At 37.3% G+C, this 24,781-nt stretch overlaps 1 protein-coding gene across 1 annotated transcript in view; it reads right to left on the bottom strand.

Annotated features, from left to right (window-relative positions):
- The window catches only part of EPHA3 (EPH receptor A3), a 405,932-nt gene that overhangs the window by 120,213 nt on the left and 260,938 nt on the right, over positions 1 to 24,781 (bottom strand). The window contains exons 4-5 of the mRNA XM_052649018.1: positions 17,273 to 17,428; positions 16,254 to 16,589 (exon numbers count right to left, since the gene is read on the bottom strand). Coding sequence (XP_052504978.1) covers positions 16,254 to 16,589; positions 17,273 to 17,428 — 492 coding nt within the window. The remainder of the gene's footprint in view (positions 1 to 16,253; positions 16,590 to 17,272; positions 17,429 to 24,781) is intronic.

Here is a 24,781-nt window from a genome sequence, read left to right as displayed (position 1 = left end):
AAATGGTGGATTGTTTCTTTATAAGTACTTCCTTTAGTAGATTCTTTTTTTGAAACTAGTCAAGGCTATGGTTTTTCCCTTGGTCATGTATGGATGTCAGAGTTGGACTGTGAAGAAAGCTGAGTGCTGAAGAATTGATGCTTTTGAACTGTGGTGTGGAGAAGACTCTTGAGAGTCCCTTGGACTGCAAGGAGATCCAACCAGTCCCTTCTAAAGGAGATCAGTCCTGGGTGTTCATTGGAAGGAATGATGCTGAAGCTGAAACTCCAATACTTTGGCCACCTCATGCGAAGAGCTGACTCATTCGAAAAGATTCTGATGTTGCGAGGGATTGATGCGCAGGAGGAGAAGGGGACCACAGAGGATGAGATGGCTAGATGTCATCACCGACTCGATGGGACATGAGTTTGAGTAAACACCGGGAGTTGGTGATGGACGGGGAGGCCTGGCGTGCTGCGATTCATGGGGTCACAAAGAGTCGGACATGACTGAGCGACTCAACTGATCTGAACTGAATATTTGATAACTTTTAGAATTTTACAATTTAATTTGAAATATCTGTAATTATTTAAAAAAATCATGTTTTTAACTTTTTAATAGAGAGTACGTAGTAACTTTAACTTTCACTGCGTGTTGTACTTTGCTCAGTTGCTCAGGGATCAAACCCAGGTGTGCACTACAGGCAGAGTCTATATCATCTGAGCCGTCAGGGAAGCCCCTAGCAAACCAGGCATATTCAAATGAGATACAATTAAACTACACATACAACTGTCATTTAATTTGAATATAAAGTATTTTATTTCTTTTTCTTCTTTGAGTAGAACTATTTGGGATAGGGTACTGTTTTTCTTGCGAGGGGGGCATCACATAACAAAAAACAATCATAGGGTTTTAAAAATGTATCTTCTAGTAATAAAAAAGATGAAGCTATTACAGGTAATTTGGTATTATGTGTGAATTCAAAATAAATGTGTCCTTGGGTGGTTTCACTGAGCTGCTGATGCTTACTGAAGTCTCTTGGCAGTTGGCCTTGCCTCCCTTTTCTTGGCCAAACTAATCAATTTCATGCTGGTTTCTTAAAACCTTTAAGATCTCCTACTAAACTGAGAGCTTCTTGAAGATAGTAGCCACATCTTAATCATCATTTTATCCACAGTGCATTCAGCACAGTCCCTGCCTCATAACAAGTGCTCAGTCAATATTTAGGGAACTGAAAAAAAGCAGTTTAGTCATTAAATGTATTATGAACTGCCAAAGAAAACCAGAAGTTAGCTAAAAGTTATTTTGATCTATAGAAATACATTTGTTGCTAAATGTTCCAAAAGTTCATTCATGATATTACTACCAAGTGTTGATCAGTTATACGTACCAAGCTCTGTAAGTGCTTATGTGGGGAATTATTCTTGTCTTTACTTCATCTCCATGGAGACATAATCCTTATTTAATACAACATAGTTAAGAGTAAAACTATCTCAGTTTAAATGATTTAGAAAAAAAATGACTGTTTTCTCTCAGATCTGTTAGATCTCACACATTTTTCAGAACTTACTCTTTCTAGAACTTTATATTCTTCTTGAGATGTGTATACACACATAAACATATAAACACAAAAGCACACACATACAAACAAAACAATAAGTTGTTGCAAAACCTAGTTCTTTATCTGGCTGTTTTATATTGGGACTTTAATAAATATCTGTCTTCTATCTGTAATAATAAGAATTTATGAAAATAGCTTAGAATGGAAACATATCTCAAATAACTTCGATGAGATTCGTTTTTAAACTTTCCAGAAATAAGGACTTTAAACCAATTCTTCTACTATATTAATTCAAATTGAGAAACATTCTTGTTATATTTTAAATTTTAGTCCTTTTCTAGGAGTTGATTTTATATTAAGCAATATATTTCAGGTGTCAACTATGACACTCCCTCTCATTTTATTTAGTCCTCACAACAATCCATATGTGTATTAATGTATCCATGTCAAAAAGGATGTAAAGACTTCACATTAGTCCAGTCCCTGCCTTAAATTCATTTTAAAGCAATATTAGGAGTGAATGCACAAACAAACCAAATTTAAGAATTAAAAAAATGTACTCACCTCACTATAAAGTGGCAACACCTGCATTTACAACTGGATTTTTGAAACTGTCCTGCAACACTCTGCTCTTAAAATACTGCATTTTTAAAAAATCATATTTGTTTCAATTGAAAGCAAGTACTGGACATTTTCCCCATGAAAACATGATATATTTTGCATCAATTTAGTTCCCTAGACTATACAACTGGAAAGAAACTTAGAAGTTATCCAGTCCACCTGTTGAGTTTCAGGAAAGATATAAAACAATAGCACTGATAAAAGTGACCTACTCAGTGGCCCAAACAAGAGTGGGAGCAGAGAGGAGTATTCACCTCTATTGACAGACGTTCTAGAACTCTTCCTGCCCTGACATAGAGCTCCACTTTAAAGCGATTTCTTGGACAAAACTGTGACAAGACACAGATTTTCTCTCCGAAGGTTTGTTATAATTATTTCTTTCCTACTGGAATGAAAATGAAAACCAGTTTGAGGTTACTTCTTGATAACAAACTGTCAAGATAAATGATTTTAAATTAACATTGACTGGTAGTAAATGTAATCTTTCAAAGCTACTTTAGAAGAGTTTTTATTGTTTGGTTTTGGCAAGAAAGATTTGGATAAATAGCTTTTCAATAAGAATTCAGATTTAATTTCTTATCAAGATTGTTCAAATTATGTGAAATTTTGATTTCAAAGAAAAACAATCAAACTATCTATGTTCCAGATAGTCATGAATTGTAATAATATGGTAACCATCTTTACAGATTTATTTTTTCAGTCTTAATTATGCAAAGCCATAGGGAAAAAAAATCCTAACACTTAAGAGAAGGAACTTTGGAGATGTAAAACTGTGGGCAAGACATTTAACCTCTTATAGTCATAAAACTGTTATCAGAATTAAATTAGATAATTATGTAATAGACTATAGTGCAGTGTTAATCATATCAAGAGGATTTAGATCAGCAATTATTACTGGTGAAATGAGGTAGAAAATATGAGTTTCCCATTTTTTGGTCTCAGCATTGTTTGGTTTAGTGTGAATATTATAGAGTTTCAGGGCCCCAGTACATGGGGATGCCATACATAATAATTCTTTTAATTGAATACTTATCATGGCAATTTTATAGCAGATGGTGATATAGTCCCCTGAGGAAGGGGTGATTTTTTTCCAATTTGGACAATGGTGCTGTATGGATAGGATTATAAAGTGAGAATGCTGGGCTACATTATAGTCATTAACAGGAAGATCATTTTTGAAGATACTGAAATATAATTAAGAGTTTATAAAGAAAGAGTTTGACTAGTGGTAGTAGGACTCTTGCTTTGAACATCAGAGCATCTTTTTCTTCTAAGTATTTGCATTTATTCAATTTCTCAATTATTTGCACATATTGCAATTATTCCCAAAGGATCTTCTATATTTAGCTTAACTCTAGAGGGGTAGAATATATTTAAAGATAAATAATTATCTTCAGTGTGTTTTGATACTAGAAATTCTTATTTTGGGGGAACAACAACAATAGAAAATTTCTATCGAATACATTTTTTTTTTTTAGCTCTGAGAAAGATTCAGTGAATACAAAGTTAGCATTAAATGGTTATTTCCTCTTTTGCAATTTAAAAAAATAATTTGAATCAATTTATTTATTTATGTGGGTGTGTGTGTGTTTACTTGCTAAGTCATATTCAAACTTTTGCAACTCCATGGACTATAACCCACCAGACTCCTCTGTCAAAGGGATTCTCCAGGCAAGCATACTGGAATGGGCTGCCATTTCCTTCTTCAGGGGATCTTCCCAACCCAGAGACTGAACTTGCATCTCCTGCATCAGTAGGCAGATTCTTTACCACTGAGCCATCAGGTAAGCCCTCAATTTTTATTTTTTAACTAAAGTATAGCTGACTTGTAATGGTTCATGTGTACACACACACACACACACACACACACACACACACTGCAAAAAGGCAAAATGGTTGTCTGAGAAGGCCTTACAAATAGCTGAAAAAAGAAGAGAAGCTAAAGGCAAAGGAGAAAAGGAAAGGTATACCATTTGAATGCAGAGTTCCAAAGAATAGCAAGAAGAGATAAGAAAGCCTTCTTCAGTGATCAGTGCAAAGAAAGAGAGGAAAACAATAGAATGGGAAACACTAGAGATCTTGTCAAGAAAATTAGAACACCAAGGGAACATTTCATGCAAAGATGGACTTGATAAAGGACAGAAATGGTATGGACCTAACAGAAGCAGAAGATATTAAGAAGAATACACAGAAGAACTATACAAAAAAGATCTTCACGAGGAAGATAATCACGATGGTGTGATCACTAACTTAGAGCCAGACATCCTGGAATGTGAAGTCAAGTGGGCCTTAGAAAGCATCACTATGAACAAAACTAGTGGAGGTGATGGAATTCCAGTTGAGCTGTTTCAAATCCTGAAAGATGATGCTGTGAAAGTACTGCGCTCCATATGCCAGCAAATTTGGAAAACTCAGCAGTGGCCACAAGACTGGAAAAGGTAAGTTTTCATTCCAATCCCAAAGAAAGGAAATGCAAAAGAATGTTCAAACTACCACACAATTGCACGCATCTCACATGCTAGCAAATTAATGCTCAAAATTCTCCAAGCCAGGCTTCAACAGTACATGAACCATGAACTTCCTGATGTTCAAGCTGGTTTTAGAAAAGGCAGAGAAACCAGAGATCAAATTGTCAACATCCGCTGGATCATTGAAAAACCAAGAGAGTTCCAGAAAAACATTTATTTCTGGTTTATTGACTATGCAAAAGCTTTCAATTGTGTAGATCACAAATATATGTGGAAAAATCTTAAAGAGCAGACCACCTGATCTGCCTCCTGAGAAATCTGTATGCAGGTCAAGAAGCAACAATTAGAACTGAACATGGAACAACAGACTGGTTCCAAATCGGGACAGGAATATATCAAGGTGGTATATTGTCACCTTGCTTATTTAATTTTTATGCAGAGTACATCATGAGAAACACTGGGCTGGATGAAACACAAGCTGGAATCAAGATTGAAAAATTAAGAAATATCCATAACCTCAGATATGCAGATGACACCACCCACCCTTATGGCAGAAAGTGAAGAGGAACTAAAGAACCTCTTGATGAAAATGGAAGAGGAGAGTGAAAAAGCTGGCTTAAGACTCAACATTCAGAAAACTAAGATCATGGCATTTGTTCCCATCACTTCATGGCAAATAGATGGGGAAACAGTGGAAATAGTGGCAGACTTTATTTTGGGGGTTCCAAAATCACTGCAGATGGTGACTGAAGCAATGAAATTAAAAGATGCTTGCTCCCTGGAAGAAAAGCTATGACCAACCTAGACAGCATACTAAAAAGCAGAGATGTTACTTTTCCAACAAAATCCATCCAGTCAAACTATGGTTTTTCCAGTAGTCATGTATGGGTATGAGAGTTGAACTATAAAGAAAGCTGAGAGCCGAAGAATTGATGCTTTTAAACTGTGATGTTGGAGAAGACTCTTGAGAGTCCTTTGGACTGCAAGGAGATCCAACCAGTCCATTCTAAAGAAGATCAGCCCTGGGTGTTCTTTGGAAGGACTGATGCTAAAGCTGAAACTCCAGGACTTTGGCCACCTCATGCGAAGAGTTGACTCATTGGAAAAGACTCTGATGCTGGGAAGGATTGGGGGCAGGAGGAGAAGGGGACGACAGAGGATGAGTTGGCTGGATGGCATCACTGACTCAAAGGACATGAATTTGAGCAAACTCTGGGAGTAGGTGACGAACAGGGAGGTATACACATATATATATATGTCTCTGTGTGTATATGGATTCTTTTTCACATTCCTTTTCTATTATAGGTTATTTCAAGATATTGTGTATAGTTCTTGTACCATACTTTGTTAACGCTAAGTACTTTAGATAATACCATGTTTTCTTCTCTGGCTGGTTGTTATTTCTGTTCTTATGAGCACTTTTTAGAAGTCAGCAGGAAAAGAGTAACCATAATTCTCTAGACACAAGTCTGCTTCATTCACTGTAATTGTATTAAAGATCAGAAATGAAAATGGGATGAGATTTCAACATAGATCCTGGAAGCCCCCAAACTGTCTCCACTTGCTCATTTTCCCTACAGTTGTGACTTAAAGCTCACATAAAGGTTCTGAATAACTGTCAGGACAATATATGGCTGTGCTTTTGTTCAGCTTATTGTTCATGCTGCAGATACGTAATATGCCTCCATACCAGGGTGTGATGGCTGAAAGGCATCATTAATGTGTTAAATGATGTGGAAGGCTTCAGGCACACTAGGACACATCATGGCAGAATGATATTCCCAGATGCACAGGTCTCTGCCTTGATTTCCAATCAGAAAGAGAAGCTAAGTTACCAAACAAGCAAAATGCACAATGGAAATTACAATGCATATATTCACTTGTTATCTCTGGGCTCAATTCAGACCTCACTTGTTTGTTGTGAGAAATAAAAGGTAAGGATTCAGTTCTTAGGGTTTATTAATCACACACATGAAGCAACAAGAGGAGGATTCATCAGAGTTCATTACTGGAATCTTATTTCCTCTACCTAGTAGCTGATTTTCAGTATATTTTGACTTTCTAATTTACTATACTGATGCTATATAACACCTTCCTTCATGCTCAGACAGAAAGCATGTAGATGGTCTGATATCTACTTCTAGGGTACATAACTACATGGCCAAATACATTTCTATAGAGGCTATATTGATATATGTCCATACTTTAATAGCAGATCCAAACTGTAAGCTTTTTCCACTTTTATTTTGAAATGTTTGCTCCTTCAGCACTTCTAAAGCCTGCTTGGCTGTCTTTGACACCAGATATTCCTCTGTCATATCTATAAATGCTTCTTCTAAATCCCAATAGAACAACAACGTGGACAGTGGAAGTAAACTCCAGAATAAAGAAGATTTTAAAATATCTGCTTTATCAACAAATAAAAATTTGACTAGCTTCTAAATGTAGCCAAACTGCTCATTTCTGAAATGTGCGTTATTTATTCAAGATATATTAAACTATTTCTCTTATTCCTAGATGCTGTTACCTTGTTCTGTGAAATAGCAGGTAACAAACATATAAGCTAGTAAGCTTTAAAAACCTTTAAAGGAAGTAAGCTGATATGTGTGCTTAAAGGTTAAAAAATGTATTGGCTGATTTAAATTGTACCAGTAACAAAGTTCTAAACTATAGTCCTAGAATCACAAAAAGTAAATAAAACAGAAAATTTATGAGTGGATTTCCAGCTCAATCCCTTTATAGGATGGATAGTCATTTTTAACTGGAAAAAAAAAAAAAAAGACATTTGCCTTAAGATCATTAAATTAAATTATCTGGTGGCTCAGATAGTAAAGAATCTGCCTGCAATGCAGGAGACCTAGGTTTGATCCCTAGTTTGGCAAGATCCCCTGGAGAAGGAAATGGAATTCTACTCTAGTATTCTTGTCTGGAAAATCCCCATGGACAAAGGAGTCTGACAAGCTACAGGCCCTGGCATCACAAAGAGTTGGACCTGACAGAGTGACCTCAGATATGCAGATGACATCACACTTATGGCCGAAAGCAAAGAAGAACTAAAGAGCCTTTTGATGAAAGTAAAAGAGGAGAGTGAAAAAGTTGGCCGAAAACTCGACCTTCAGAAAACTAAGATCATGTCATCTGGTCCCATCACTTCATGGCAAATAGATGGGGAAACAGTGGAAACAGTGACAGGCTTTATATTTTGGGGCTCCAAAATCACTGCAGATGGTGACTGCAGCCATGAAATTAAAAGACACTTGCTCTTGGCAGAAAAGTTATGACCAACCTAGACAGCATATTAAAAAGCAGAGATGTTATTTTGCCAGCAAATATCCATCCAGTCAAAGCTACAGTTTTTCTAGTAGTCATATATGTCTGTGAGAGTTTGGACTATAAAGAAAGCTGAGCGCCGAAGAATTAATGCTTTTGAAGTGTGGTGTTGAAGACTCTTGATAGTCCCTTGGACTGCAAGGAGATCAAACCAGTCCATTCCAAAGGCAATCAACCCTGAATGTTCATTGGAAGGACTGATGTTGAAGCTTGAAACTCCAATACTTTGGCCACCTGATGCGAAGAACTGATCCACTGGAAAAGACCCTGATTCTGGGAACGATTGAAGGCAGGAGGTGAAGCGGACGACAGAGGATAAGATAGTTGGATGGTATCACCGACTTGATGGACATGAGTTTGAGTAAGCTCCAGGAGTTGATGATGTTCAGGAAGGCCTGGGGTGCTGCAGTCCATGGGGTTGCAAAGATTCAGACATGACTGAGTGACTGAACTGAACTGAGCGACTAAGCACATGAAGTGGATGATAGAGGCTATTCTGTTTTGAGCCAAGGCTAAGAATGTTTTCCTTTCATCAGGAAGTTTCTTAGATGCTACCCTTCTTTACATAAAGTAATGGTCCTTTAACAGGAAATTTAAATAAAATTAAGTCAACCCTTCTGTTTTTTAATAATATTGTTTACCAGTCAATTTTCACTGGGGTGGCAACAATGACACTCCTAGAGAGACATCAAGCACCTGAAAAAGTCCTACCCATAAGTATTGATTCCTTTTCCCATCTTATTTTTTGTATCTGGCTTAATTTACAGAAAATGGCTAATTTATTCATTACTGTAGATAAGAACTATGTTATAGATAGAAACTGAAGGTAAACAAAACATCAGTTTATTTTTGCCAAAGCGACATCATGGAAGAACTGACAAAAATTGATTAATATCTGCAGATAAGATCATGATATGGATGGATATGAATGTTCTGATTTTTGACAAATTTATTGAGGTTATTACTCTAGGAAGTTCACAGTGAAGTATTTAGGAGTAAAGGGGCATGATATCTGCAATCTACCCTCAAGTGGATTAGAAATAAGTATCTATTTACACAGAAGGTGATGGGGGGAGAGCATGATAGAGCAAATGTAGTAAAATATTAATTTTTAGGAAATCTGGCTTAAGGTACCGATTCCCAACCTTTTTGGCACCAGAGACCAGTTTCCTGGAAGACAATTTTTCCCTGTTCTTTTTAAAATTAAGCTTCTTAAAGCAGATTGAATGAGGTTACTCTTCACTCATAATATGTTTCCATTCACTATCTCACTACCTACATATCAGTTGCTGGGCCTTCATTGCATATTCAACCTGATATCCTTTTATCCTTTAACAAGATCCACCTCCTCGTCTCAGTCTAGACTTCCTACTACCCAGGAAACTCAATTCCAATATATATATGCTGCTATGTCGTTTTAGTCGTGTCCAACTCTGTGCGACCCCATAGACGGCAGCCCACCAGGCTCCCCCATCCCTGGGATTCTCCAGGCAAGAACACTGGAGTGGGTTGCCATTTCCTTCTCCAATGCATGAAAGTGAAAAGTGAAAGTGAAGTCGCTCAGTTGTGTTGACTCTTAGCGACTCCATGGACTGCAGTCTTCCAGGCTCCTCCATCCATGGGATTTTCCAGGCAGGAGTACTGGAGTGGGGTGCCATTGCCTTCTCTGCCAATATATATATCTACATGTCCTTTATTTGATTTACTTCTATTTTTCAAAGTATATCTAAATTGTTTTCTCCAAAATTTTCCTAAAATCCTTTAATCACCACTTGTTAACTCATTTCATTATATAGTATCTTCTGCATTGAAATATACTTGTTGATCCATTAACCCTTTTTATAAATTGCTCAGTAGAGAGAGGTTGCTGAGCAACACGATATTCTGATTTTAATTAACACAGTTAAGTCAAATTCCCTTTTATTTTGGAATCTCAAAATAATTAAAGGAGGACTATTATATTTCATGGTATTGTTTATTTATAAACATTATGACAAAGAACCTTAAAATCTTACACTAAGTGTGGAGAAAAGTATGAAAATCCAAAACAATTCAAAGGAAAAATCAGTAGCATGTGAGTGCTTCTTAAATGTTAAATGTAGAAGATGAACCAAAGATGACACTTGAAAAAGTGTTAGAAACTGGTAAACGGAGGAAAATGGCAGTCCCATTAACAGAGCAAAAAAAATTAAGGCAAGAGAGTGGTTTGAGATTCAATGTTTTCATTGTTGGATGGTGGACATTTCCAGTAATCAATCACTCATTCATCAATAAACATTTGAGTGAACACAAGGTGATAGAAGGCCCTGTCTGAAGTCTGAGAATCACAAATGTGAGTATGAGGCAAGGTCCAAGGCATGTGCGCTCAGTCGTGTCCAACACTTTGCAACCACATGGACCGTAGCCAGCCAGGCTCCTCTGTTCATGGAATTTCCCAGGCAAGAATACTGGAGTGGGTTGCCATTTCCTTCTCCAGGGAATCTTCCTGACCCAGGGATTGAACTCACGTCTTTTGCATATCCTGCACTGGCAAGCACATTCTTTACCAGCTGAGCCACCAGGAAATCCCAAGACAAAGTCCAGGCCTTTATGAAATCCATACTTTTCCTAACAATTGCATTCACTTTAACAGAAAGATGTAAATAGGAAATTATAACTGATTCTCAGGAAGGCACTTTTGTAGAGTGAGGACAGAAACCAGACTGGACTCTGAATGAGAGACCAAGACAGAAGGAAATATCTAAACTTAGTTTGAAAAATAGGAGAAAATAGGATAAAATCACGAAGAGTAAAACAATTTGGAATGTGCACCCGTGTGTGTAGGTGTGTGTTTGAGGGTGTGTTTATTGTTGTTGCAGATGCTTATGGAATTATTGGTATCTTCCTCTAAGATGAAAAAGACTTGTGCAACATAAAAGGCAAAGACAAAGAGCCAGAAGAATGTTTGTCTAAGATGTTAGCAGGGGAAGTGATTTGCTTGAGAGGATACTGTTTAGAATCAGGAGTCAATGGGAGTTAGTGCGTAGCAACAGGAGGGATAAGATTTAGAAAAGCCAGTAAGATAGCATTTTCTTTCCCCTCTTAAACTTTATGGTCTTAGTAAGTTAGGCAGTGTAACGTGAAAAACACACTCCTGTGCGTCTCTTGCACACAATACTTCACTTGTGGCTACTGAATGTGTGGGGATTTTCTCTACACCAAGCAATCTTGCAACACCAGTTGGGTGTCCTACGATTTAATTCAATTCTGACACTAAATACCTGGAGTTTGCATCAAATCTCACAGGTTAAGGGCTCTAGTTCCTCAAGACCTCCCCAAACCCCCTTTCAGATACTAATCTCAAGTCTAGGTTTTATTGTGCTTTTAGCCTACCAGGTATAAATCAGAGGTTTCCACAACCTGCTATTAATGTTCAATTAATTTACTAGAGCAGCTCACAGAAATTAGGAAAACATTTTACCTACTAGTTTATACTTTATTATATAAAAGAATAACTTGGGAAACACCAGATGAAGAGATGAACAGGGCAAGGTACTGGGCAGAGAATTTCAAAATTTTCTCCAGACACATTACCTAATAACACATCTACCCAGAAACTCTCTGGATCATGTCCTTTGAGTTTTTAAGAAGGCTTCATTACATAGGCATGATTGATTACCTCATTGACCAGTGATGACTAAACTCTATTTCTGGCCCTCCCTTGGACTGCAACAGAGATAAAACCAGTCCATCGTAAAGGAAATCAACACTGAGTATTCATTGGAAGGACTGATGCTGAAGCTGAAGCTCCAATACTTTGGCCACCTGATGAGAAGGGCCAACTCATTAGAAAAGATCTCACTCCTGGGAAAGATTGAAGGCAAAAGGAGAAGAGGGAGGCAGAGGATGAGATGGTCAGCTAGCACCACTGACTCAATGGATATGAATTTGAACAAACTCCGGGAGATGGTGGAGGACAGAGGAGCCGGCATGTTACAATTCATGGGGTATGACAGTCCAAAGAGTTGGACATGACCTAGCAACTGAACAACAACAAGGCTCTCCACCCTCCTCAGAGGCAAAGTTGAGGACTGGAGTGGCTAAACGTTCCAACTCTCTAATCACATGGTCAGTCCCCTGGCAAATAGCCACCATCCTTAGGGGCTTTCCAAAGTGAACTTCCAAATTTCACCTTATTAAGGTAAACTCAGCTATGACCGAAAGGGGTTTTTAATGTATAACAAAATACCCTTTATTGCTCTTATCACGTAGGAAATTCCCTGAGTTTTAGGAGTTCTGTGCCATAAATTGGGACCAAGAACAAATAAATATTTCTTGCTATAAATCACAATGTCTCAGAGGGAAAATCATCTGTGTAGAATGAGGGAGTAAGGGATGAGGTTAAATTTGGGGAAGAGTGGAGATGATAAAGAAGATCTGTTGCAGAATAACCCTAAGAAACTCTGTGATGAGTGACTGAGAAGCAAAGACTAAGTTTATTGTAGGTGGCATAGGTCATGGCAGATTTTCCTAGGAAAGTCCCCCTCTATCTCAGACAGCATTCCTTTTTGTAGCTATATGGCATGAATTATAGAATGACAGAAAGAACATGAGAATGAAGTTGAAACTGGAGTTGGATTTGGGAGCCTTAAGTAGAAGTTTGATAATTTGATTAAAAAATTGAAAAAGCTTCTTGGATCTCAGTTTTTTAAAAAAGGGTAAGGTGGATCTCAAAACTTGAAAGCCAGTATATTCTCTTTAGTGTCCCCTCTTCTTGTCTGAGATTGTTACGTGCTATAGGATAGTGGGGAAAGGGCAGATTCTATGATGCAAGTTGAGAATAAACAGACAAATATTCCACTAGTGGAATGACTTTTCCAGAACTGAAAGGTAAATATACATTCAAAGAAATAAACAAGAAGTAGCAATTTACCCCAAGGTATAACTTTACAGGTTTTCGTTCTGAATCTGCAGTTCTTTCTGTACCTGTTTGAGTGATGGATTCATGGATATAATCTTTATGTAGAGACCGTGCTTTTTATCTCACTGACATACTTTGTGAAAGTATTAAGAGCTGGGAACTAACACTCGAATTTACAACATAATCCTCTACAATTCAGAAGGTGCCTTATCGTGTGGTCATCACATGGCATTTACAATGTAATCAAGAGAAAAATCAACCAATTCAATCTCACAAACTAAATTAAAAAGGACACATTCATGTTTCCCCTTTATAGCCATGTCAGAGATAGAGAGGATAGGAGGAATTTAAACACCAGGCATCATAGCTGTCATAGCCATATCTTTCTAGAGTTAGGGAGCTCATTTCTCAAGGCTACAAGTCCATTAACCTTCACAAGAGCAAAAATAAAGCAAAACAATGAAACACTCTGGAGAACTGGCATTGCTTCTAATCTTGCTTATATATCTCACCGTAGGGATTTAAAGATGGAACAAAGACCTCTTCTTCCCCAGGCACAAAAGTGACACAGACTCCCTGAAATAAATGTATAAAATGCCTCATGGTACATGTTGTAGACATATTTGTGATTTTTCTGAAAAATGAGAGTGGGGTTAGGAAAAGTAACCGATATCATTCCTGTTGAATCTTTGTCTTACCCAGTGATTTGCAACTGGGAGGGCCAAAGTATCAACCCCATTTATTTTTTAAAGTCTTGGTCTTCTCTTGGTTGCCACTTTACCTAGATTCATTCACTGTATATATCTGGAACTATTAGTTTCCTGATAAATGCATTGTCAGAAAGCCAGAGGTCAATGATAAGATAGGAAGCAAGGAGAGCTTGCTTGTTTTTATACATTTCTGTTTGACTTGGGAGATAATTACAATGCAGATTGATGCTCCTATTTTAAACAAGGTAGTAAATCAGAGTAAAATATGAGATTCAGGAAAGCCATTTGCCACATAATTATAATTTCTTAAAATTCCTACATTCAATGAATATGAGAAGCTGTAATCATGTGATACATAGCAACAACATTACTCATCTTTTTTTTTTTTTTTCTTTCATGGAAGACAGTTAAATAAACCTAAGTTACAAGTCTTTAAATATTATTAGTTACAAAGTTTAAATATCATTAACTGAAGCAAAACAAAAGCATATGTTGCTTGATCTGAGATCTACCTTCTAGTGGGAGAGATTACAGATTCAGTAAGGAAGATTAAATAATGATTAAGTGTACTTCATTAAAAAGTCATGTCTTTTCCACAAATAAACTTTATTTATCACCATGAGACAAGTAGTATTATAAGAATTTCATCAATATAGGAGACTAGAAAAAATGTGGGAACAAAAGAGGGGTTTAGAATCAGAAAGAGACACAATTAAGCATGGACTCTGCCAGGGGTTATATTCAAAACACATATCAACTGGCATGGCAGGGACATGGAGGCTTCAAGTTGGAAGAGTTCCAGCACAGGGATCTAGAGACCCCTCTGATGCCAGGATTTATCATTTTGGTTGCTGGATTAAGGGAGAGGAAGAAGGGGGACCTGAAGTACTGATATAGAAATGCCTCTAATGCCAAGATTTATCCCTTGATTGCTAGACTATGGGAGAAGACCTGATATATTGGGTTTAGGGGCCCTCTCAGGGTACTTGAGGAATTATCAAGTACAGTACATTTCTATGCTCACCTGCAGAAGTAACTACTGGCTTTTAACCAGTGTGGAAATAAGTACACAATTTTACCAACCAGAAAAGTCATACTCGTGCATACTTGCTGGATATTAATCCTGATGATATACTACTTTTGTACTTTGGTAGTTTAACTAAATTCCCTGAGTCAGACAAGTGAAAGAAAGTGATGAGTTCCCTGGCTAGTTATTTGGCTGCTCTAAGACTTCTTCTAGTTGATAAAATGCAGTCATCTTTCCTTTCTCTTTCCTTCTAACATTCAGTATTCATATCTTCAAAGCAAAGAACAAATTTTGCTTGAGAGCTGGGGGACTTCCATAATTTAAACCAAATGCAGAAAAGAAGCTGAGTTTACTTTCAATCCTAACTTCCAGCTCGGGGAGCATGCCCCTGGGAGCAGACATGAGGGTCTGTAGTTCCGGTTGAAGCATCCTCAGAGGGCCACCCTTTTCTTCCTTTTCTCCCTTTTTGGCTCCAATGTTTCTTTGCTTGCATAAAAATTATACAATAACATCTCTGAGTTGAATTGCTTGAAATGTATCTCTAATTATGCGATCTTATAGGAATAGTTATGCACAATAAATATCTATCAGCTTAATTTTGCATGAGCTTTGTTGATTTCATTTTATTCATTCATCCTAGTTATCACCTTTGAAAAATGATTGCCTTATTTTAAAGAGATATCACTGGTAAGTCTCTGTATACTCTCCAAAGTGCAACTCTTCGATACGTTTGAGAGAATCGCAACTAAAACCCCATCAACAGTTCTGGACATCAAACTGTTAAAAAAAACATAATAAATAAATCACAAAAAGAAGATTTAAAGAGTGATCAAAGATTTAAAGAGTAAATTTACAGGATTTACTAACTGTAAAGAAAAGAGAAATGTTGTGAATGTAAGGAAAAAGTGAGACATTTGTGTGCTTAATTTTTCCATTCTATGTTAAAGGTTTTTGCTTATGATAGGGCAGTATAGCTTTTCTTTTTGATTAGGAAAAGATTGTCAGAGGAAAATATAGTTGGTGAAGTCACCAAAAAAATGTATACCTGGAAATTTTTTATATCAATGATTAAAACTGTTTTCCAGCAAGATCTCTTTTTACAAGTTTCTCCTCAAGTTCTGTATTTTTAATTTTAGGATACAAATTGTGCCTATTAAATAAAATGGATCTATTTTCTTCTTTTTAATTAATCAGAGAGTTTTAACTGTCTGAGCTATACTACTCAGAGCTTCTGGGGAGCATAAAATAACTGATCAAGTATACACAGATAAAATTATAACTAAGGTAAAGATATTTATAGCTTTAAATATCCTGTACATGCTTTTCCAAGCTTGAGCCAATGTTCTATGTAATTCTTGAAAATATGGAAATGTTGCAAGGAGCCCCCAAGAACTATCTCCAGAGCCCCAAATATTTAAAAAGCTTTCAAACTGTTAAGCAATGGATTAAACTAGTTTAAAATCATCTAACAAATATGATTTATTTTCACTCTAAAGAATGAAATGGAGCTAGTTAATGTACCTTAACTGTCCAAAAGTGATGGAAGAAAATATCCTTTTCACATCTTTTTTCACCTGTCCTTTCTTCCACTCTTTCCTGTTGAAACTGTTACTTGGCTCTGAGATGGCAAAAGAGGAAGCACCCAGCATGTACTCACCAGCCTGGTTAGTTGTGATGCTGACTGCAGCAAACTGTCTTGGTGGTGAGCTCAGCTCTGACACCCCGTTAATGGCATCGATCTCAAAGGTGTAGTTAGTGTGTGCCAGGAGGTCTGTCACTGTCACCGTGGTGTTGGTGAGTCCAAACTGTCGAGGGAGGAAGCGGACATTTGGACTGCACGGCTCACACTGTTTTACATTCCACCCACATTTTTTACATATGATGTTGAAGGTAACATCCTTCCGGCCTCCTGTGTCCAGGGGCCAACTCCAGTCCAGGATAACCGAGGTCTCGTTTATATTAGATATCACATTTCTCGGTGCAGACGGAGGTCCTGCAAAGTAGTTCAACAAAGATTAATGAGCCTCACATTGGTTTTCTACTACAAGAGAAATAGATAATTTACAATGGAACTGAAACAGGTAAATAACCTTCTTGTCTTTTATTTTATACTTTTAATTCGTCCTTAGAGGATCCGGGAGATTATAGACACATGGATTTCAGAGGACTGTCCTCCCCAGTCTATGAATGGGGGAGTTGGGACTCCAGGTTGAAGATGCATTCACAAAGTCCAAGGAAGGAATCTACCACTAAATTCAATGCCCTTGTGAATAGTTATGAAAACCTTAGTATTAGTTTTATAAATCTTGGTTCATTTTCCCTGTGACCTATGACCAACACATAACAAGGGGGAATAGAAGTAAAAACACAAACCCCATGCCTATAACCTCCCCTACCCTGTCAAAATAATGCAAGATCTAAAGCAAGATATAGAATTTTTTTTTTCTTTATAGGGGTCCTGTTGTAGGAAGTGATTTAAAAACTAATTCATTCTGTATGATAAATGTTGCATTTGTGGTGAGCCAAGCATGGAGAGTGAAGCAGAGAAAGCTTTTAATTTGCACATGGATAACAGAAGGAAATGGGCCAAATGCTAAAAACAAAAAAACACAATAACAAGAAGAAAAAAGTAAATAAAGCAAACATGGAGGCATGGGCTGCAGCAAAACTACTCACGGGTACAAGCCATGGATGGAGGGTCTTTGTCTGCTCGGAAGTAATTATTTTCACACCTGCAGTTCACTGAACCATCTTCGTGAGTAGAACTGTGAGGTGGACACTTAGCACACTTCATATTACCATCTGAAGCCTTGTAGAAACCCGGTCGACAAGCTACAAACAAAATGACTCTTTTAAAATTCTGTGAAAAATTTGAAAGTGCATCCTTGAAAATACATCAAACAGATTTCAGGAGGCTAGGGCATGCATTTATCATGAATAAAATCCATTTTTTTTTCCTCCCAGAAATCACAGAAGCAAATAATGTGGCCCAATATAGTTTCTCCATGTATATGTTTGTATTTGCACCAAATGTTAAAAGTGTCGGGGGGGGGGGGACCCACAAGAGTTAGATTATTTTGGCACTAGAGTGCGATGAAATTTCCAGTTCATGTTTTCACAGCTTTACTTGGCATTGGACCATTTGTGGAGAAAATAAAGCAAAGCCATGTCATCATGCAGCCATTTCCTTTTTAAACATGATGCAATGTGCACAGTCTCTCCTCTGCAGTTAGCACTGTATTACATTCCCACTTGTTTTCCAATCAGTTTATGTGTAAACAATTTTATTCTCACGAATTATAAACTGAAGGAAGAAATCATGGCTTTGTCTATATTTTAAGGTTCTTTATATACGGATCTCCTGAGCAATGACATTTTTGGTCTCTCTTGACAGTGTCATTCCTTAACTTCTCAGGTAATGGCCGAAGATAAAGATTTTAATATATTTCCTTATTTGTATCTCAAATACATAGGGAGGTATAATTTATATTTAGACTAATGTACCTGTGAATATTTACTAGATTAAAGCTTTTTAAAATAATCATGTTATCTTTCTTCCTGGTAGTATCTCTGAATGATGTGTGTTTCTTTCTTTTCTTTTTTTAGCCCAATGAATTGGTTACCAGATATTGATTTCAGCTGTCCATTTAGAATTCACCATTTATTTACAACTTTTGCAGAAATGTCTCCATTATAGTCTTTTCATTTAATCTGATATAAAATTTAAAATGTACTGTTTCATTTGGTCCATTTTCATAATTATAGTGAGAACTGAAATCATAGCGAAAATCCTAACAAAAATCCCTTGACATTCCTCTGAAGAAGAAATTCAGGATCTTTAGCTTTAATTTCTTCTAGATTATCTTTGGAAGCCAGTAATTTCTTAAGTCTCTAAGACTCAGTTTCAAAGCTACACTGAGATTTGATGGCTTAAAGCACTTAGATAATAGGCCCTATAGACTATCTTTATGATTGAATTCCAAATTGTTAACATCAACTTCATATTGTGAATAAGAGGTTATTTACATTGAAATAAAATCTGTATGAACAAATCTTAGCTTTTATAATCACTAAATGCATATTGAAAGATAACACGCCGTATAATAGTGTATCTTCCTATTGAACACTTCTTGGGAGATAGCACTGCTGAGGAAAATACATTGACAAGGCAAAAAATTAGATTAACTTAAAATAATAGTCCTTGGGTAGAGAAGATCCCCTGGAGAGGAAATGGCAACCTACTCCAGTATTCTTGCTTGGAGAATCCCATGGACAGAGGAGCCTGGCGGGCTACAGTCCATGAGGTCAGACGTGACTTAGCAATTAAACAACAAACAACAAAATGACAGTAATCATTAATCTAGTCTTACTGTTTTCAAATTCCTACTAAGAATGGCTGCTCTAGGATCATATTACATTAAATTGAGTAACTTTGGGTTCTATACTGAGAGCCACTCAATTTCTATTGCCTTAACCAAACTTGAGTGCATGAAGTGAAAGTTTCTCAGTTGTGTCCAACCCTTTGTGATCCCATGGACTATACAGTCCATGGAATTCTCCAGGCCAGAACCCTGGAGTGGGTAGCCGTTCCCTTCTCCAGGGGATCTTCCCAACCCGGGATCAAACCCAGGTCTCCCACATTGCAGGTGGATTCTTTACCAGCTGAGCCACAGAAGAAGCCTTAACCAAACTTAGATTAGGATTATAAACTTTGAACATTGTCCTTAAACACTGATTAGGAAGGTCCCCTCATATCTTGTGTCATATTGCCTCAGGGGGAAATGATATAAAGTCTAAACAAATTATGCATTTAACTTCTGGTTTCAATTTAGCTCATCACTGAAGTGCATTTGAATTTGCAAGAGGACATTGCTGAGTCTCTAAAAGATTAAGTTGCAGTGTTCCAAGTACTTTGTTATTTTGTTTGCTTGTAAATTTATCTCTTTGTTTTTGTTTGAGTCTTTTATGGTTTTTCAACATTTAGCATAAAGGTATTCACTAAACACTCAATCATTTTTTGTTAATATTATAAATGGCTATGTATATGATACTTAAAGAAAAGACAAGACAGTCATCTAATCACTTCTTAGCTACAGCACCACAACACAGAGTTTCTGGTAGTATTGAAAGTAAGTAAGTAAGTGTAGTCGCTCAGTCATGTCTAACTCTTTGCGACCCCATGGACTGTAGCCCACCAGGCTCCTCTGTCCATCGGATTCTCCAGGCAAGAATACTGGAGTGGGTTGCCATTTCCTTCTCCAGGGGATCTTCCTGACCCAGGTATCGAACCTGGGTCTTCCACATCACAGGCAGATGCTTTACCCTCTGAGCCACCACCAGAGAAGCCCAGGTTCCTCTGTCCATGGAATTGTCCAGGCAAGAATACTGGACCGTGGTGCCATTCCTTTCTCCAGGGGATATTCCCACCCCAGGGATGAAACCCAGGACTCCTGCATTGCAGGTAGATGCTTTACCATCTGAGCCAGTGCAGTTTAATATATATCTGTCAGTCATCAACTTTTGTCCAGGCTTCTTCTTAGTCTTGAAGATACTAATGTCCCTAATTTCGTCCATCCCAAAAATGCTTTTGCTATGTGAAAGCAGGTAACAGAAATTTACAGAACTCAGGTAACCTGGAGCAAATATTTCATTCTGATTGAACTGTTGGAAGAAATACACAGAAGAAATACTATTTGAGAAAGATGATGAAAAGACAGTAGGAGTTGGTCTATACATAGCATGATTTAATACACAAATGGATCAACATGAAAAGATAAACTCTTAAGTAGAGGAACATGGTGGGCGCCGTTGGTTAGGTACTTAGTATCCCAATCCTGTTTCTCCTTGTTAATAGAATCCTGATTTTGTTCAGAACTGCATTCTGCCAAGTACTACTCCCTAACTCAGATTTCATTGCAAACTGGGGTGGATGGCCAAAGTTATGGCCAAAGAGATACAAACAGAACTCGGATGAAAGTTTTCAGTTTCTTTTCTAGCAAGATGATTCAGATGCACTGAAACCACCTAATCTACATTATTCTAATTTTAATTATGGGCATAATGGTTACAGGAGACACTAAGTTATAGGCCAAGAAACTTAGAGAGATGTATACACTGCTTTTGCTGACCAAGCAAGCACCAATCTCAAAATGTCTTATTATGTCTGAAAAGTAACACCCTGTTTGTTGTCATTGTGGTCAAGTTCTCTTTTTCTTGCAGCAGAAAGCATGTGTAAATGATAAAAAAGACAAAGAGAATTCAGTTGAGATGTATTAATTACACAGAATCATAGCTTGCTGCTACTGCTGCTAAGTCGCTTCAGTCATGTCCGACTCTATGCGACCCCATGGATGGCAGCCCACCAGGCTCCCCCGTCCCTGGAATTCTCCAGGCAAGAACACTGGAGTGGGTTGCCATTTCCTTCTCCAATGCATGAAAGTGAAAAGTGAAAGGGAAGTCACTCAGTCGTGTCCAACTCTTAGAGACCCCATGGACTGCAGCCTACGAGGCTCCTCCATCCATGGATTTTTCCAGGCAAGAGTACTGGAGTGGGGTGCCATTGCCTTCTCTGGAACCATAGCTTAATGGAACTAAAAAGATCCTAAGAAAGTACAATGGTCAGTCTCTGTGTTTTACATCTGAAAATCCAGGATGTTTGGTGAGATAGACTCTACTCTGCATCTTCTGGAACTTGGTAGCTACCTGGATTTAATAGGTGATAGGATTTAATCATCTATTTATGGATATTCATTGAATGATCACTCTATCCTGAGCACAAAGATAGGTTCTACAGTAACAACCTAAACGTAGATAATTTTTCTCTTTATGAAGAACTTTCAAATGCACCATCTCAACTGAATCACACAACAGTTCTATTGAAATAATCAAAGTAGATATTAATCTTATTTTACAGAATAAACAAATGAAGGGCAAACAGAAATAATAGCATGCCCAAGATATAAAAGAAATTCAATGATAGTCTGAACAAGCAAGAGAAATCTGCTTTTAATTTTATGTAAATCACTCATTAAAGCAAATTATTTTCTGATCAATTTAGGCTGGTGGTATGACATTGAACAGTCATCTAAAAAGTTTAATGCAAAATATTTAGTTAAACAAATACAGGTCTTTTGTCATATATTGTTAGTAAGACCTCATTTCAGAAAGGCTGATGTTCTCTTGTTCTCCAGGATTTTCTATCTAATTGAAGGGTAACATTACTATGGGCAGATGAGCAATTGCGCTTTGGATGAAAGGGCAGCTGTTGACTGCAACCTTTAAGAACATGGTGATCCACAATATGTGGGAGGCATACAATTAAATTTTCCTTTTATCGGTACAAAAAGAATCTCTAAATCCTTCACTCAGGTTGTTCAGCAAATTTGAGAGTATGATTGAAAAGTTTATATTCACTAATAAAATTATTATGCTCGTAAGAACCATTATTTTTAAATATATAAGGGGAAATTCTTTATAAAATATACTTACTTCAGACTTTTTCCCTCCCTTGTAATAAATCAACTTGTGCTTGAATACCAATGTTTCTAATAAACCTTCTTCATTCTTAAATCCTCATGGAAAAATTTGAAATTACCTCTAAAGGGGATGAATACTTATGTTTTATTATCTTTGCTTATGGTAGGGAAAACAATTATTGTAATTTAAAAGTATCTCCTTGTGTTCCTTGAATGTAAAATCGCTAATGCAATGATGTGCACATTTCTCCCATTACGTATTACTTTAGAAACTGAGAAGGTTCGGTATTCAAACAAATAAAACCCAGGTAAGAAGTGATGGGGATAGTTGTGGTTTAGTCACTAAGTTTTGTCTGATTCTTTGCAACCCCACAGACTGCAGCTCGCTAGGCTCCTCTGTCCATGGGATTCCCGAGGCAAGAATACAGGAGTGGGTTGCCATTTCCTTCTCCAGGGGATCTTCCTAATCCAGGAAAGAACCTGTGTCTCTTGCATCGCAGGCGGATTCTTTACCACTGAGCCACCACATAGAATAAGAAGTGGAAAGAATAAAGTAGATATGTTAATGTGTTTTATTTACCTTTCTTATTCAAAGGACATCTTGGTCAACTTATTACATAATATCGAAGAACAGAGTACACACACTAATGGTAAATTAATGGTAAAAAATTAATATGAATTCAGATTTATCCAACTTTAAGCTTTAAATTAAAAAAAATAAAAAAATAAAAACTTCTGTGGTAGACTTAAGGCCTTCCCTGTGTTGGCCAGCTACTAAAGTAACACTTAACTGAAGTGGAAATACACATATACAAAGCCTGCTGCCAAAATGACAGAAACCTGATTTACATTTTTCCTCAGATAACCCAGTACTACATGTTCTTGTTAGGCAAACATGGGTAAAATTATTCATAGATTTCTGCCTCAGGGTAGTAAAATCCAAAGAGTGATTAAACAGTGTAAAATCTTTTAAGTTGAGGCAAACTGCTGACCTTTTTTTTTTCATCCCAAAGATGTTTGATCTCCTTGTAATGGAAATTTTTGAACTAGGTAATTGTGGGCAGGAACCCTTGGCTTTGATGAAGCAAAGTAGGATGATCCATGAAGCTAAATTAGTCATTAAAGATGTAGCACCTCCTCAAATCCTACTGAATATCATGATGGATTTACCAGGAATCAGACTTGTTCACATAATGTTTGGATTTCATTTATTCACTTTCTAAAAACAAACATGTATTGATCTCCTAAGATGACCTAGATACTCGATTGTGTCCAGTCACAGTGATAAAATTCACAATCCTAGCTTTAAAGAGGAGACCTATTAATTCTACGTGGCACTATTGTTTTAGAAATGAGTATTCTCAGTTGAGAATTAAAGAGTGTAAGTGCTAAAACACTTTGTAACACAGCATTTTTAAGTTATTTTCACCAAGAAACTCCCTGATTTTATGCTTTTATATCCCAACACTTTAAGGTCTTTTCAGCAGTCTTTCAGTAAGACCACTAAACTGGGAAAGAGGAAATGTAGGTTTTAATCTCGTCTTTTCTTCTCAATAGGTATTAGCTCAAAGTTATTGACCAGGCATCTCCAAGATTGATGAGGTAGTTGGGATGGTCACTTCCTCTTCTAAAATAAGTTGGAAATTCCATCTTTAGTAATTTATTATCTGTTCCCAGTTAGACCCTGAGCAATATGTAGACAAGAGCGATTTCCTACTCATTTTACATGCCCAGTGTCTAGCGTATTTCCTCTCAGCTAGCTGTTGGTGAAATACATTTTTAAGTAAATAATTAACTTGTAAACAGTTGTCCTCTCTGGACTTCAATTTCTTTAATTATCAAATGATGGGTATTAACTATCTTCTAAAAACTCTTCGGGCTTCCCTGGTGGCTCAGACAGTAAAGCGTCTGCCTACAATGCGGGAGACCCGGGTTCGATGCCTGGGTCAGGAAGATCCCCTGGAGAAGGAAATGGCAATCTACTCCCGCACTCTTGCCTGGAAAATCCCATGGACGGAGGAACCTGATAGGCTACAGTCCATGGGGTCGCAAAGAGTCGGACATGACTGAGCGACTTCACTTCACTAAAAACTCTACAGTTGAGACACTTTAAAAAGTTAATACTTCACATACCAAACTTTGTAGGATTCCTAGGACTTCCCAGGTAGGAAAAAAGACAAATAGAATAAAGTGAAAGAGTTAATTCTTAGGTAGGTTAATAAGGATTCTGGGGCCCTCAAGGAGGGCCTGGAATGGGTCCAGGGCCATCAAGGAGGAGAAAGGGGTCTAAGGCTCTCTAGGAGGAGAAAAGGACAGACATTTTTTCTACATTGCTTTGTCTTCGTCACATAAGATTTTCTTAAACTCTGAGTTGTTATAACAGTCTTTAACTTTCTTTAAGCCCAGAGCTAATGATTAGGCAACAAAACAACCAACTTGCTCAAGGATACATTTTTCTTTAAGCTTTGTTCAGTTCAGTTGCTCAGTTGTGTCAAACTCTGTGCGACCCCTTAGACTGCAGCACGCCAGGCTTCCCTGTCCATCATCAACTCACAGAGCTTACTAAAACTCATGTCCATTGAATCGGAGATGCCATCCAACCATCTCATCCTGTCATCCCCTTCTGCTGCTTTCAATCTTTCCCAGCATCAGAGTCTTCACCAATGAGTAAGTTCTTCGCATAAGATGGCCAAAGTATTGGAGTTTCAGC

The sequence above is a fragment of the Budorcas taxicolor genome, chromosome 1 (assembly GCF_023091745.1).
Source record: "Budorcas taxicolor isolate Tak-1 chromosome 1, Takin1.1, whole genome shotgun sequence".
Taxonomy (NCBI): domain Eukaryota; kingdom Metazoa; phylum Chordata; class Mammalia; order Artiodactyla; family Bovidae; genus Budorcas; species Budorcas taxicolor.
This window is presented reverse-complemented; position numbering and strand designations above follow the sequence as displayed.